The 14,424-nt window shown below is 41.9% G+C and overlaps 1 protein-coding gene across 2 annotated transcripts in view; it reads right to left on the bottom strand.

The window, feature by feature from the left end:
* Nucleotides 1-4,988: 4,988 nt before the first annotated feature.
* LOC118427419 overlaps nucleotides 4,989-14,424 on the bottom strand; it is a 33,350-nt gene continuing 23,914 nt past the window's right edge. For both annotated transcript variants that reach the window (XM_035837218.1, XM_035837219.1), the window contains exons 6-10: nucleotides 12,158-12,258; nucleotides 10,319-10,541; nucleotides 9,410-9,555; nucleotides 6,725-7,032; nucleotides 4,989-6,083 (exon numbers count right to left, since the gene is read on the bottom strand). In XM_035837218.1, coding sequence (XP_035693111.1) covers nucleotides 5,645-6,083; nucleotides 6,725-7,032; nucleotides 9,410-9,555; nucleotides 10,319-10,541; nucleotides 12,158-12,258 — 1,217 coding nt within the window. In that variant the 3' untranslated portion in view covers nucleotides 4,989-5,644. The remainder of the gene's footprint in view (nucleotides 6,084-6,724; nucleotides 7,033-9,409; nucleotides 9,556-10,318; nucleotides 10,542-12,157; nucleotides 12,259-14,424) is intronic.

Below are 14,424 nucleotides of genomic sequence, written 5' to 3'. Positions count from 1 at the left end.
CCGTTATGCAAATCGAGACAATACACGAGACGAATACTGCTTACAAATCAGGGGCCTTCACCCCTGACATCTTACTCACAATTCCATACTAACTACGTTGGATATAGCTACTGGGAGGATACTTTGCCAGGGACGTTTTTTCCACCATTGGGTACCTGTTGCACTTCTGAGGGGAAACGTTAGCCCTCCTGCGGACTAAGTCTCATTGACAATCGTTCACCATATTGTTGCCAAGCTCTTCTCTCCATAGCCCCTCCACAAGCCGAAAACTAGCTCTCAGAAAGCTCACTTGTGCTTACCATAAAGCGACAGGAATTAAGGGTAACGTGCATAAGGTGAAGGTTCCTGAAACATTAGAAAATCACGTCTGCACACCGTTATGCAAATAGAGACAACGAACTAACGAGGCGAGTACTGTTTACCAGTCCGAAGCCTTCAATTTGAAGTATTATCCACAATTCCTGTTGCTGCACATGCGTACTCGGTGAGCGTGCTTAACTATAGTTTACCTTTATTCGTTGAGAATCCTATATCCGTTACTTTAAAAAAACAGGATTATCCAATCGGCGACCGTGGTATGTTTTGTTTTTCATTGTTGTTTGAATAAGAAAAACGACACGATGGTCTATCTTCAGCTTGATGTTAGTAGTGGCACTGCGGTGCACGTGGTACGAAAACACCATTTTTTGCCTTGCCGCCAGGCAAGGCTTTACGCCAGCTTTTTTCCATGGATCAATGGACGGACCTTTTAACCCAGCCCTTCCAAAGCCCCTTCCAAAGGCCCTTCTTTCCTTGCCGAGATTCATGGCTTAGTTAGACAATGGTACATTCCAGGCGAGTATTAAAACGCTCTTCTAGACGCATGTTACTGTATGTGGTCCAGCGTAATAAATCTACGCTTTAACTCACCATGTTTATATAAATATATATCACAAATTGCATCAGAAGGAACTTAGTTTGTAATAAAAGATAATGCATATTCATTGTGGGTCAACAAGTTTTACAAAACCTGTTTAATGTGCCAATAATTCATCTGACATAAATTATGATAATGAGGGGGGGGGGCGACATGTGGAACTCGGGATTTTAAAGCGTAGAATCTAGTCTAACTTACCAAAATAACATAAAATACGCGGCAAGGCACAGCTTTTTTAAAAAGATTTCTTGTTTTCAAAGTGCCCCTAGGGCCCTCCTGGGCCGGATGATATAGAGAAGCCCGATAATCACCAAACTTCACGTTTTTCCACCAAAATATCTGATTGTAGATTATCTGGAAGATACAAGGGTACCCCTTAGGGAGCATTGTGTCGGATTATTAGATAGCATGGCCTTCTTACACCCCCTTTCCACTAGAACGGCGCTCTCACCGCGCTCTCTCTGCGACCTCACATTTGACATTTCGCTCAACGAATTGTATAGAAAACAAACGAATTTTTTAAACACTTTGTGTGCTTCGTTGTCTTCTCGGTCACACTTTTACATTTTGTATGATATACTCAGTGTGAAATCGAATAATACACATGTCCTATTTAGGTCGCAGTGAGAGCGCAGCGCGATCGCCGTCTATTGGAAAGGGGGCCTTAGTAAAAGGTTACCTCAACACAGCTCAAACAAGCCGCTTTGAACGGCCACAGTAGCGTGCACTTAGAGGCTGCTCACGTACTTTATTTTTTAAAAACCAATATCGACAGGACGGCGCCTCAAAAATGATGAAGCAGCATCAATGAGGTCTTTAGGATGTTACTCAAGAGATTTTCGTGAAAGATCACAGAAAACAAACGACTTGAGGATGAACGTTCGGTGCCATGAATTCCACTTTAATCGTTCGCAGTGATCAAATTACACAGAACCTTAAATATACTTAAATAAATATCATTTAAGCCACACTCTTTTGTACAATTATAACGTAGTAGATAAAACCATTCACAGCTATTATACACATACGACTTTCGTATTCATCTTTACAAGTTCCAATCATCTGGCTGTATCAAAATGAATCGGTATCCAATGTTTTGCTCTCCAAATTGGAAACGCATTGCCGAACCATATATCTCAAAAGGCAGCAATCATTCTAGTTCTAGTTTTCTCTTGTCACATGTCTGAAATACTGAGGTACAGAATGTGGTCTGTTTGCCCGATAAAATTCTTGGTAGTCACAAGTCCAACGCACGAGAAACGTCCCAGACTAGTCAAAACATTGTCTGTGTACGTGCGTAGAATGCGGTCAGATCAGACAACATTCTGTTTCTTCGACAACACAACACAGAGAGGTCGACCTTTTACATAAGCTTTGCACTAACGCAGGTACAAAATACATTTTCCAAGGGTTACCGATACAGAGTCCGAGTATAACGACATCAAATCTATAGAAGATTCCAACACAAACACTATTAAAAGGTCACCACCGATCTCGTGTATTAGTCTGTTTCTTGTAACATAGATTTGAACTCTAGCCTGAACACTTTTGACTTATGATCTAAGCAAACCAAAGGTAAACACATCATCCGTATTTTACAATATTCAGATATAGATGATAATAGATGTCTGTATCATAACCATTCTATTTGTCACAGACGATGAAAATATAAACAGATAACTCCGGGTATCTAGAGCATGTGATCAATTGCTTGAAAATCGCATCACATTAAATACTCCGGATGTTCCTTTCTTTTTTAAATTGGAAACGTCAGGTGTGTAATTCCATGTAATATGTTACAAATATGGGGGGGGGGGCAGTGACTTTTTACTCTCTTTGCTTCGAAGTCAGCATCTACTATGACTCTGTCTTTGAGAAGTTACACCCGTTTTGTCTCGAAGCAACAGTAAAACATCTGAAAATATCTTCTCATTCATAATAGACATGTAATGCAATTTGATGCATTCCTCGTCGCCACGTGATTCCCGTCGACCAATAAAGTCAGTCAGTCAATCAGTCTATCAAACTGCATCCAAGTGTCAACTAATTCCTAATCAGATCAATGGGGTACAACATACGTCATCAAAATGGCGACCATCAGAGGAGCGAGCAATGGTAGCAATGCCAGCGGTCCAGAAGTTCCCCTCCTAGACTCTCTTTTACGGAGGTAGGTGTGCAAGCTAAGCCAGACTAAGTACTTGATAGATGGAAGAGCATCTCAGGATAATCGGAAGTCAAATATTATTCACCTTGAATTGCAGCGACCTGAATTATGATGAGGCAGTACCATGGTTGAAGTAGGGGTGATTGCAGTTCAGTATTTGATGTTGAAATGAGACAATTCTGTATTGTCCCTTCACTCGTGGACCGATACAGATTTGACGGTTTTCACTGATCCACTAGTTGCAGTTTTTGCAATGAGTTTGCTCCAGACTGGAGTTATACTCTTGAGAGGAAAAACATCAAATTATGACCTGTTGACTTTTGTATCTGGCATTGCCATGTCTTCAATTGAAGACCACGGGATATGGAGAGAGCTAGACAGCCACCAAACGTCACATTTGCCAAGTTGAACATGAAGATGATCTTAGCTTTAGATGATCCTGAGACGCACTGCCACTCATTAGGCTAGGTTTAGTTGAAGAGGAAATTTTGGAGGATCTACCCACGCTCGCTACTCAGCTCCGCCATTTTTATGACGTAGGTTGTACTAGGTAGAGATACCAGAATAATCCATAAAACCATGCAGTGGTAGCATTTACACACATGAAACCTAGACCACTGTAAGAACACAATTCGAATATTATACATTCATTGCACCAACAGTCAATATGACTCTCCAAAAGTGACTCAGCGATGCCAACAACGATTTCAAAAACTCTACATACTTGTTGGATATTTCACAAACTGAGACATTGAACACTGCATTATGATGTTGACTGCATCAACAATTATAATACCCCTACGCAGTCACAAATCAAAAGTACTTTGATCTTCTCATTCTAATCTGTATATACACATACTCTTTTGAACTATTTGGCAGGAATCTTAAAACTGGCATTTAAAACTGCATGTGAGACCACAGAAAGTAAAGTTTATGGATGACATCAGCGCGCTCATCAATTGTCGCCTGATTTTGGAAAAAAAAAGGTTTCATTTCAGAGATCGTCAACATGACGAGTAAGTACCAGAATGGGAAATATATCGTGTGATAGTCATCAGCGTAGTTGTAGAAGTAAAATTTGTAAAAGTGGTACCAATGTGGTAGCCATGACCGTAGTTGTCAATTGAAACACAAAGGTCACTTTATGAACCTCTTAAATACTTGTTGGCTGTGTAAAAACATTTATGGTGTCTATTTTGAAAATCTAGATATCTTGTTTTTTTCTCATCTTGTTTTTTTACACTCTCTATTGAATTAAACTTGGGGTCTGCAGTGGATGCCATCCATAAAATGTACTCGCTGTGGCCTGAGTACAACATGCACAAGAGCAGCTCAGGAACAAGCATGTTCACCCTTCCTAGTACTCATATGCAGTGACAGGAATTACAGGTAATATGTAAAAGGTGAAGACCTATGAGACATAAACAAATTACGTCTGGACATTATTATGCAAATCGAGACAATGGTTGAGACGAGTACTGTTTACAAGTCAGGGTTTTCACCTTTGACATATCCACAATTCCTTTCGCTGCTACTCGGAACGTAGAACATACTTATAGATCTGGTTATAGTCTATAGTCTTTGAACTCTTTATCGAGGAAATCACACAGACAGGGAATGTGCAGTGTCCGTACTAAGTCCGGGATGCCTGCCTCCTCTAAAACGTGCCCGCAAAGGGCTGTCTACAACGAAAGGGTATTCACTTATGTATCATAGTAAGCTTATCCTTGCAGTGTCACAGCTAAACCGCAGTGTCTTGTGCATCTGTTTTACATGTATTGAACGTTATAAATTTTGAGTCCCTTTTGAAAGGGGAGTTCGAGAATGGTCTTGAATTTGGGTGTCAGAAAACACTGACTCAAGTAAGTCTGATTTGGTACTAGCTTAAGCAAGTGTGATTTCCTTAACCACAGAAAACATCTTTTCAAAAATCTTTCTAAGAACAGAGGAAAAACAATAAATATCATAGTACCATCGATCTGAAAACCTCAACGCCGACTTTTTAAAATTGCAATGCGACTTTTTCAGATCATAAACATGTCGCTCACTCTAGCACATAACCCAGTTTTCACTTTCCCATTTGACCCGTTTCATTTAACCCTTGTCCTGCTGGTGCTGTTTTTGGCCAATTTAACTTCCCAGAGCTGATGGCTTCATCAGAACATTACAACTTCACCTTTCCAGTGCTGCAGCTGCAGATTTGCTGTGGTATGCCACACTGAGGTGAGAAATATGCCAAATCCGTATATATACGGGGCCCGCATATACGAGATACAGGCATCCTGTATGTGCAACCCATATACATATGGGCTTAGCAGGACAAGGGTTTTGATAACAATGTAATGTCCTTACTCAAACCAATGCAAATACCAAGAATATTCCCATTTCTTGAGCAAATACCCGTTTTTGATGCAATTGTCCTTCTTGTTTTCTTACTACAAAGCAGCATTCATCTTCAACCTCAAAGCAGTAAAATATATTTTCTTTTTTCTCTTTCATGGTAGATCTATAATTTGACACGGTGGTCACAAGTTGATATGTCACTTAAGAATATTAACCCTGCTCTACCCGACCGACACATAGTCACTTATTTCTTCTGATAGGATCTTAGGGGCACATTTTGGCATCTTCTTGGAGTAAGCAAGGAACTGGTCGGCCGTCATTTTTGACGGGGACTTGGGGCCGGAATACTTGCTGAAGTCTTGCTTGGGAGTTTGGTCGCTGATGCTCTGGTTGCTGTTGGGTTCTTTTGGCAGGAATGTGGCAGCGGTACCGGGAGTACCGATGGTACCAGTGTTACCGGCAGTGGCAGTGGTACTGGCGGGCGGTAGGCGGTTTAGCTGGGACTGAGAGACGTAGCTGTTGTCGCTGCTGCCGTTGCCGCTCCACGGGATGACGATGGTTGCCTTCTCCGGCTTCGGCGAGTCGAGGTCGGACGTGTAGGACGTGGTGTCGGTGATGGAGGACACGTAGGTGGAGGACGAGCCGTAGTGCGGCCGTCGCCTACAGGAACATTGAAAAATCTTTAAAAACGTTGAAAACTATATTCAGTATACCACTTCACAGATTTGAAACACCAAATTATGATGGTATTCGCATTAGGTATTCATAAACACCTTACAGGAGAATTACTCTAAAGCTTCGAAGGTTGTGCGGTTAAAAAGAATTTCTTAAAACCCTGCTTATATAGCGTAACATTTAAACATAAAAATATACTCATACCACATCAATCAAAACTCTCACTCACGCATTTCAAGTGTATATATTTTCGTATTTGATGAAGTAAGAACCCCAGGAAGAATACTATGTACAATTTGCATGTACTTTGAATATTGTTATTGGTTGAAGTATCCTGCCCTGTCCAAATTCCATTCGTATTGTCTCTGCTTTTGTCAGCAGGGCTAGCCCTTTGTACTAGCCACAGGCTGGTTGTGCAGCCCTGGCTGTGCGTGCTGAACAGCCAAACCAATAAATAGATAAATGAATACACCTTGCATTACTGATGGTATTTCCAATAAAACAAATATGGGATTCCCAATAAAACAAACATGGTATTCCCAATAAAACAAGTATGGGGTTCCTAATAAAAATCTACTGACAGTGATAAAAATGGGATTCCAACAATGCAAAACAAACAAACGAACCCGATGCCCATGGTCAGGTCCCAGACCAGCTTAGGGCGCTCATCTTTGGCCAGTTGGTGGCTGTCCAAGGCCGACTTCTGTTGGAGGAGAGGTGACTGCTGCCCGGAGCGGAACGTCACATCTGTGAAGGGCGGGGTTTCGGGGGTGAAGACCTCCTCGGAGGTGCTGTTGCTCCCGTCCGATGACGTGTCTGAACCCGTCAGCTTGGAGATCTCGTCGGGCGTCGGTACGACGTCATAGACTTCTGGGCGTGGCCTGTCGGACACTGGCCAATAGGAGCCGTCCCCGCTTCCCTTCACTACCTCCTCCTGAGGAGAGATAAGCGTATTCATTGGTTAGCCATCAGCACAAACACAAACTGTACATGTACAAGCAATTATGACGGAGGTTCAAAGGTCACCAGCCAAGATGGCTGACCATTCAAACCCTTTCAGTCTTGAGGATTTGAATCCATTCTAATTTTCAACGAGGAAGCTTAAATTATCTGAAAACCATTACATTTTGCGCTCGTGACCTTGTACTTTTTATGTATAAGTGACAGAATGATCAATATGATGATTGTGGTCATTTCAAAGGGAAGAGGAAGAGCGATTATGTATGCCTCAATGAATTATCTAAGGTTGCATAATAGTACCTGTGTACTTGGATACTTGGATACGTAATTGAGCCCATTAACTACTGTACATAATTTGTAGGTAACTATTCTACCTGGACTTCGGGACATTGAAAGATACAAAGATACATACGCACTAATTACATGTAATTCAAACATCTGGTATTCACAAACTAAAATACAATTACTCATTTGCATGCATAGGAAGTCCCTGTCTAAACTTGTACTTGCTAGCTAACTGAATGTCCTATGGCAGACTGTTCCATATGAATATAGATCTGAATATAAAAGTCTTTTCTTCATGTCGTTAGTGTGTGTGTGACCTATCCTGTACTTTAATTTACTTTTACTTATCCCCTTCATCCCATGTGGGACATAAGGCTGTGATAAGTTTCCTCCACTGGGATCTATTCTGTGCTAGGGGCTGAGCAGCATCCCAGGGGATCCAAATGGCTGCTAGGTCTTTAGCCACAGTATGCCTCCATGTAATTTTAGGACGTCCCCGTTTTCTCTTCCCCTCAGGGGCCCAATGTAGGAACAAAAACCCTCAAATGGACTCTTCAAGGAAAACATATCACAGGCAGGCCTAGGGGAACTGGAGAAGGGCTGTAAAAGGAGACATAAAGGCAGCACGATCGAAAGACCTGGTGCTAGATCAGATGGATGGCCCAAGATAGGAATGACTGGAGGACGTTCGTCAGCACATTAACACTGGAGCGAAGAGGAATATGTTAACCTTATTACTGTGAACACACACAACGCATCTGTTAGCAGTGACACTTAAAGTTGCAGCGCAAATTAAACCCGTCAGGATTGCCCCGAGGGAGGCGACAGACAGTCACCAAAACGTCGAATGTTATGTTGCTCCGTGGTGGTGAATACAGAGCGTTGTTTGTTATTCATTCGTTGTTATTCCACGTTAAACAGCCTCACTACCCACACTTTGGGTACCTACTGGCTGCAAAATACACCCGATATTATTATTATAAGCGAAAGCTGCAGTATTTTCCCTCTTGTATAATGAAGCATACAACCTGGCAAGTGACTTCAGGATTTTGTCCTCACACGCCCTTTTGCACATTTAACGTCTGTGCATGGCGCTGATGGACGTCATACCACTCACAAGTCACAACCCCACAGGGTATCTGATTACTACCATGGAACAAGCTAAATCGTTCTTTAGGTGATGGATATAACGGCAAGCCAATTAAGTAGACCTCCCAAAATGCTCGGGAGTTTTTAATTTTGTTTCTTGGCTCGCTGCTCTTTGGAGAGTACTCACATTACAGAGTATATGATTCCTACCAAACCAGATTATCATTGAGGTGATGGATGTAACGGAATAGTAAATTACATTGTACAAAGTAGACTTACCAAAATGCTCAGGAGTTTGCATTTCTTGGCTCGCTGCTTTTTGGAGCATATCCGCCCTACAAAGTATATAATTCCTACCAAAGCAGATCGTCCTTGAGGGGATGGATTTAACGGAATGCCAAGTAGACTTACTGTCTGAGATAAATATGGAATATCTTCTGGCCTGACAAGATAACAAATGAAGAACTGCACCGAATAACTGATTGTAGAAGACTAACAGAAATCACGCACAGGAGGCTGAAGTACTATAGCTTGGCCAGGTGATGAGAATAAAACAGAATTCCAAAAAATTGCCCTTACTTGGAGACCTGGTAGTAAAAGGAAAAGATGAAGACCAAAAACCACGTGGAGGAGAACAGTGTCAGACGATCAGCACAGACTGAAGCGCAGGACAGAACCAGATAGAAGAAAAAGTCATGGCCTTATGTCCCTCAAGGGGTGAAGACGATAAATAAGTAAGTAAGTAAGTAAGTAAGTAAGAAAGTTAAAGTATGTAAGTAGACTTACCAAAATGCTCGGGAGTTTGCATTTCTTGGCTCGCTGCTTTTTGGAGATTACCCGCCCTACAAAGTATATAATTCCTACCAAAGCACAGACATAGCGCAGGAGAGACCCAGATGGAAGAAAAAAGTCATGGCCTTGTATCTCGCAAGGGACGAAGAGGATATTCAAGTAACCAAGCAAGTAAGTCGACTTACCAAAATGCTCGGGAGTTTGGATTTCTTTGCTCGCTGCTCCTTGGAGAGGAAGCGAGTCTTCCTGCAGCAGATGATGATCCCCACGAGTAGGGCGAGTCCGATGCAGCACCCTACCAGCACGGCGATGGAGGTCCAGATCTTACATTCTGTAGGCAGTGATGGATACAGTACTTGATAAATACAGCTCGTGATAAATACAGTTCGCGATGATACACGAGCACGGCGATCGAGGTCCAGATCTTACATTCTGTAGGCAGCGATGGATACAGTTTGTGATGGATGCAGTTTGTTATAGATGCAATAGGGTTCACGATAAGAACAGTTCATGATAGATTCTGATCTTGGTAAATACAGTTAGTGATAAATACAGTCCATGATAGATATAGTACATGATAGATACAGACCATGATAGATATAGTTCGTGATAGGTGTAGTTCGTGTTAATAGTCAAAAAGGAGATTCTCACAAGAGGCCTAGAAAATAGGAAAACTATATGTACATGAAATCATCAACATTCTCTGATTCAAGCATGTTCGTATGCACAAGGAGAATATATATGGCAGATTGTAACATAAGTGACACTAGTGGTATAGAATTGTGTATACCTAGACAATCATATGTTACTTGGAACATTAAAAGAAAACCTAATATTCAAGTGGACAAGGCGGAAAGGGTCGGGAGCCGGTGTTCGGGCATCCCAGCGAGGTAAGTAAGTAATATTCAAGTCAAAATCTACAAGAAGATCCTACGGTGCCATAAGATAGTACCAAAGTTGGCCAAGGAGTATAGCCGGGGGTCAGACACACTTCTATGCCGGCTTTACTCCTCTGACAGCATTTTTATACCATCTTATGCTACCGTAGGATCTGCTTGGAGATTAGTGAAATTGCAATTATAGCTCATTCTTACTGATGTGTTCGTCTCCGGAGAACTTGAGGACCCCTCTTGTGGGCGGGCCACATCCGGCCGTGTTACACGCGCGCACCTCAACCTCCACGTCTCCCAGACACGTGACCCTCACGGACCTATCAGTGGCGTTCACGGTCATGGCCACGCTTTCGGGGTCATGACCTGCCTCGCCCTGACCGTTCAGTTTCACGTCGTACGACTTCACTTCATAGGGCTTTCCTTCCTGTGAAACATCAGGAAATAGAGCGTTTAAACGTTAAGAACTTTATTGCACAACAATTGTACGAGGTACAAAGTATGGCATCTACATAGATACAGTTCTATAGCTTAACTTAAGGCTTATCTAACTAATACAGGAGTCCCAGTATCGGTCTGCCTAAATACCACAAACGACCACAAACGACTCGGAAATACCACAAACGACCACAAACGACTCTAAAATGCAGTGTATATGGGTCAAAGACCTTGTGTGGCGCTCTGGAGACATTGTTTACATATTTATGAATTTAAAAAATGCAGCAAGTCCTGCGTATTCACCAGTTATTTCAAGTTAGTCCGCCGGTTTCAAGATCGAAGCGATTCTCGGCCGCCATGTTGGATCGCCCGTGCTAGGAGTCTGCATGGGGAAGTTCTCGATACCTTCCACGGCTCCATAGACGACAGGACGATAAAACTATGGACGCTGTTGGTTCATAGATTATAGCATGGCACTATTCTATCATAGTCAACTTATAAAACTTGTATACTAAGTGTTTGTCAGCCTCAAATGCAGGCACGCATTCATTGACAGCGCAGAATCGCTTCGATCTTGAAACCGGCGGACTTACTCGAAATAACTGGTGAATACGCAGGACTTGCTGCGTTTTTTAAATTCATAAATGTGTAAACAATGTCTCCAGAGCGCCACACAAGGTCTTTGACCCATATACACTGCATACTAGAGTCGTTTGTGGTATTTCCGAGTCGTTTGTGGTCGTTTGTGGTATTTAGGCACACCCGTCGTAGTATGGGATAAGTTTCTTACAATCATAGGAGGCTTTTACAATCATTTGAGGAATTTCTAATGTCTAAACCTTCTTTGATATATTTTCCTATATCTGCCACGCAGGGACTGTCACATGGATATGGTGGGTTCGTATTACGTCCGTATGGACGTCTTAGCCTTTGCCAGGCTCCACAGGTTGCTGGAAAAATGGTAGAAATTGGACAAATATCGACTGATAACGTGCCAGAAGAGTTAGCTGGTCGCGAACCATAATCCTGGGACAGCTAACTCTTCTGGCATGTTATGTGTCTATATTTGTACAATTTCTACAGTTTTTCCAGCCACCCGTGGAGCCCAGTGTACCGGTAGTGGCTAAGAATTCCACACGGGCCCCATATGGATCAGTGTGAACCCGGTTTTAAGGACACCAAAATGTAGGCATACCGCGGCAGCTACTTGCATTTCAGTGAATCGTATATCAGACGTTTGTGGACATCTAGAGGTCTTATGATCTCTAGTACGTCTGTATATATGCTCACAGAGGACAATATCAGAAGAATACATAACTTCTGACCTGACGATACTACCATTGTCGGTCAGTATTAAGCACGTGTGAACCCGGCTTTAGGGACACCAAGATGAAGGCATACCGCGGCAGTTATTTGCATTTCAGGAGCTTTCAGACATCTAGAGGTCTTCAGATCTCTATGACGTGTGTATATATGCTCACGGAGGATACTACGGAAGAATACATAAAGTCTAGACAATACGACTACTGTCTGTCAGTCTTGACGACAAACCCCGATAATAGTCGATAAAACTTGACGATAAAACATGTTTGTAGTAGAACTTACGTTACTATCCACCCAGGAAACGATGACGTCACGGACGGAGGGGGACACGCAGTTGATGGGAAGCGGCTTGAGAGAGATGTTCCTCGGTCCTTCAGATGGGACTGAAAAAAACAAACAAATGATGTTAGAGTCATTTTTCTTCTTTAGTGGACGACCCACTACCTATACGTCCTAATAAACACGATTCAGGACTACTAACACGACTGTCTTTATTGTTCAATAAAGAATGCTCAAATAAAAGTCATAGACGGGGAACACCATGAACCGTTACCATGATCAACCGCTCACTGTGTAACATGTAATTTGCATAGAGTAATTTGCATAGAGTGACGTCATGGAAGCGGTGGGTACATTCCTAGACAAAGATTTACCGTGCAGTCAAAAATTACACTAGTCCATTTTTTTGTGTTTGAAATCGAAGTTAAGGATCAGTATAATTAGATAATTAGATTTTAGATGGTTATATAGTGATTTTTGACAGTAATGGTGATTTTAAATTCGAACTGTAGCTGCCCACAATCCTTTCCGTCTCCATCTTTTCTTTTCTTTTTTTGCATTGCCGCGCCAGCGGCAATGCCTTATGCCAGCTTTCTTCCATGGTTGGATCAATGGACGGACCTTTTAACCCAGCCCTTCCAAAGGCCCTTCTTTTTGCTGGAAGGTGACAGTTCAAAATTAGTAATGACCATTCGATACAATGACCATACTCATATGTAGTTGACCCCTAAGGGTACACAAACATTAGGGAGGCAACTTGCCTCCCTAATGTTTGTGTCCACTGGACCACGCTCGCTCGCGGCTAATCGCTCGCTCGCTCACTCGCGGCTACTCGCGGCCGAGTTTCATGGCTTAGTTAGACAATGGTACATTCCAGGCGAGTATTAAAACGCTCTTCTAGACGCATGTTACTGTATGTGGTCCAGCGTAATAAATCTACGCTTTAACTCACCATGTTTATATAAAGTTATATCACAAATTGCATCAGAAGGAACTTATTTTGTAATGAAAAATAATGCATATTCATTGTGGGTCAAAAAGTTTTACAAAACCTGTTTAATGTGCCAATAATTCATGTGACATAAATTATGATAATGAGGTAAATTTCCAATATCCCCTTTTGCTGCATTTCCTACTAAAGAAGCTAGGTGTCGCTCTCAGCAGTTCAGTCATAAAATACGCGGCAATGCACAGCTTTTCTTAAAAGATTTCTTGTTTAGAATTGAGACGCATATTTAGAGGGGTATACCTGTACATAGAGAAATTGTAAGGTCCCAAATCTAGTTAAGAGCTCACAGCTCATGACCATGAACTAATGGATGCTTTTAAACTACATGTATCACCTTAAAATAAAACAGCGCCTGGCAGAGCATATGGGAATGTCACATTGAAATGTAATACTGTACTGAGCTCACACTATCTCGATAGGGAGAAGTAGGTGTATACATAATGCAAGAGACGTGCCATTACTGTGCATCTAAACGGCTGCTTTGACCTAACTTAGGTAAAGACGGAAGCCTTATAGGCCTATGGTATTGGCTGGATGGTTAAAACGCTGTTTGCAGCAGTTCAACACAGAATTTCGTCCAAATGTTAAATGAGGAATTTTGACAGGAAACGAGGTACAGTTCAGTTTGCATTCTGAGAGATTGTATCTATAATGATATATACAGATAGATGCATACATGTGGTGGGGTTATATGATGGCAATCGCACGCAATGCACATCACAATTATCATAATAACGATAATAGCTGCAGACAACGTCGCCGCTTTAATGTAAGATTGCATTGGATACGGAGACAGAATAAAAACGGAGTATAATGTTGTACAATATCAAAATGTAGTAGTCTTTGTACTAATTTCCTTTGTGCGAAAGAATTTGTAATTACTGCGCGACAAGGAGTGTGGAAGACGAAAAAAAACTTGCAGTTCTAAAAGTTCCATGAACGATTTCAAAGCTGTTTTCAAAAAGAAGTCACAAAAATGAGTATCATATTGTTCTTATTTTGTAGGACGATAAAGGAGAACTCTTAAGTCACATTCAGATGCCAGACTCTTAAGTCACATTCAGATTTCTACTGAACAACGTCACTCTGGTCACACTCTCTACTGACAGAATGGTCATACTCTCCACTGACACCCACCCTGCAACCACCACTGCCTCAAAAGGAAATCATAGGAATTACTAGGCGACCATTACATAGTATGCAATGACCTCCTTGACCTCGTGCTGTATATACTATTACGGTGTAGATACTATTCTAGACC

The sequence above is a fragment of the Branchiostoma floridae genome, chromosome 12 (genome assembly GCF_000003815.2).
Source record: "Branchiostoma floridae strain S238N-H82 chromosome 12, Bfl_VNyyK, whole genome shotgun sequence".
Taxonomy (NCBI): domain Eukaryota; kingdom Metazoa; phylum Chordata; class Leptocardii; order Amphioxiformes; family Branchiostomatidae; genus Branchiostoma; species Branchiostoma floridae.
The sequence above is the reverse complement of the archived record's forward strand: the minus strand, read 5'-3'. Positions and strand labels throughout refer to the sequence as shown.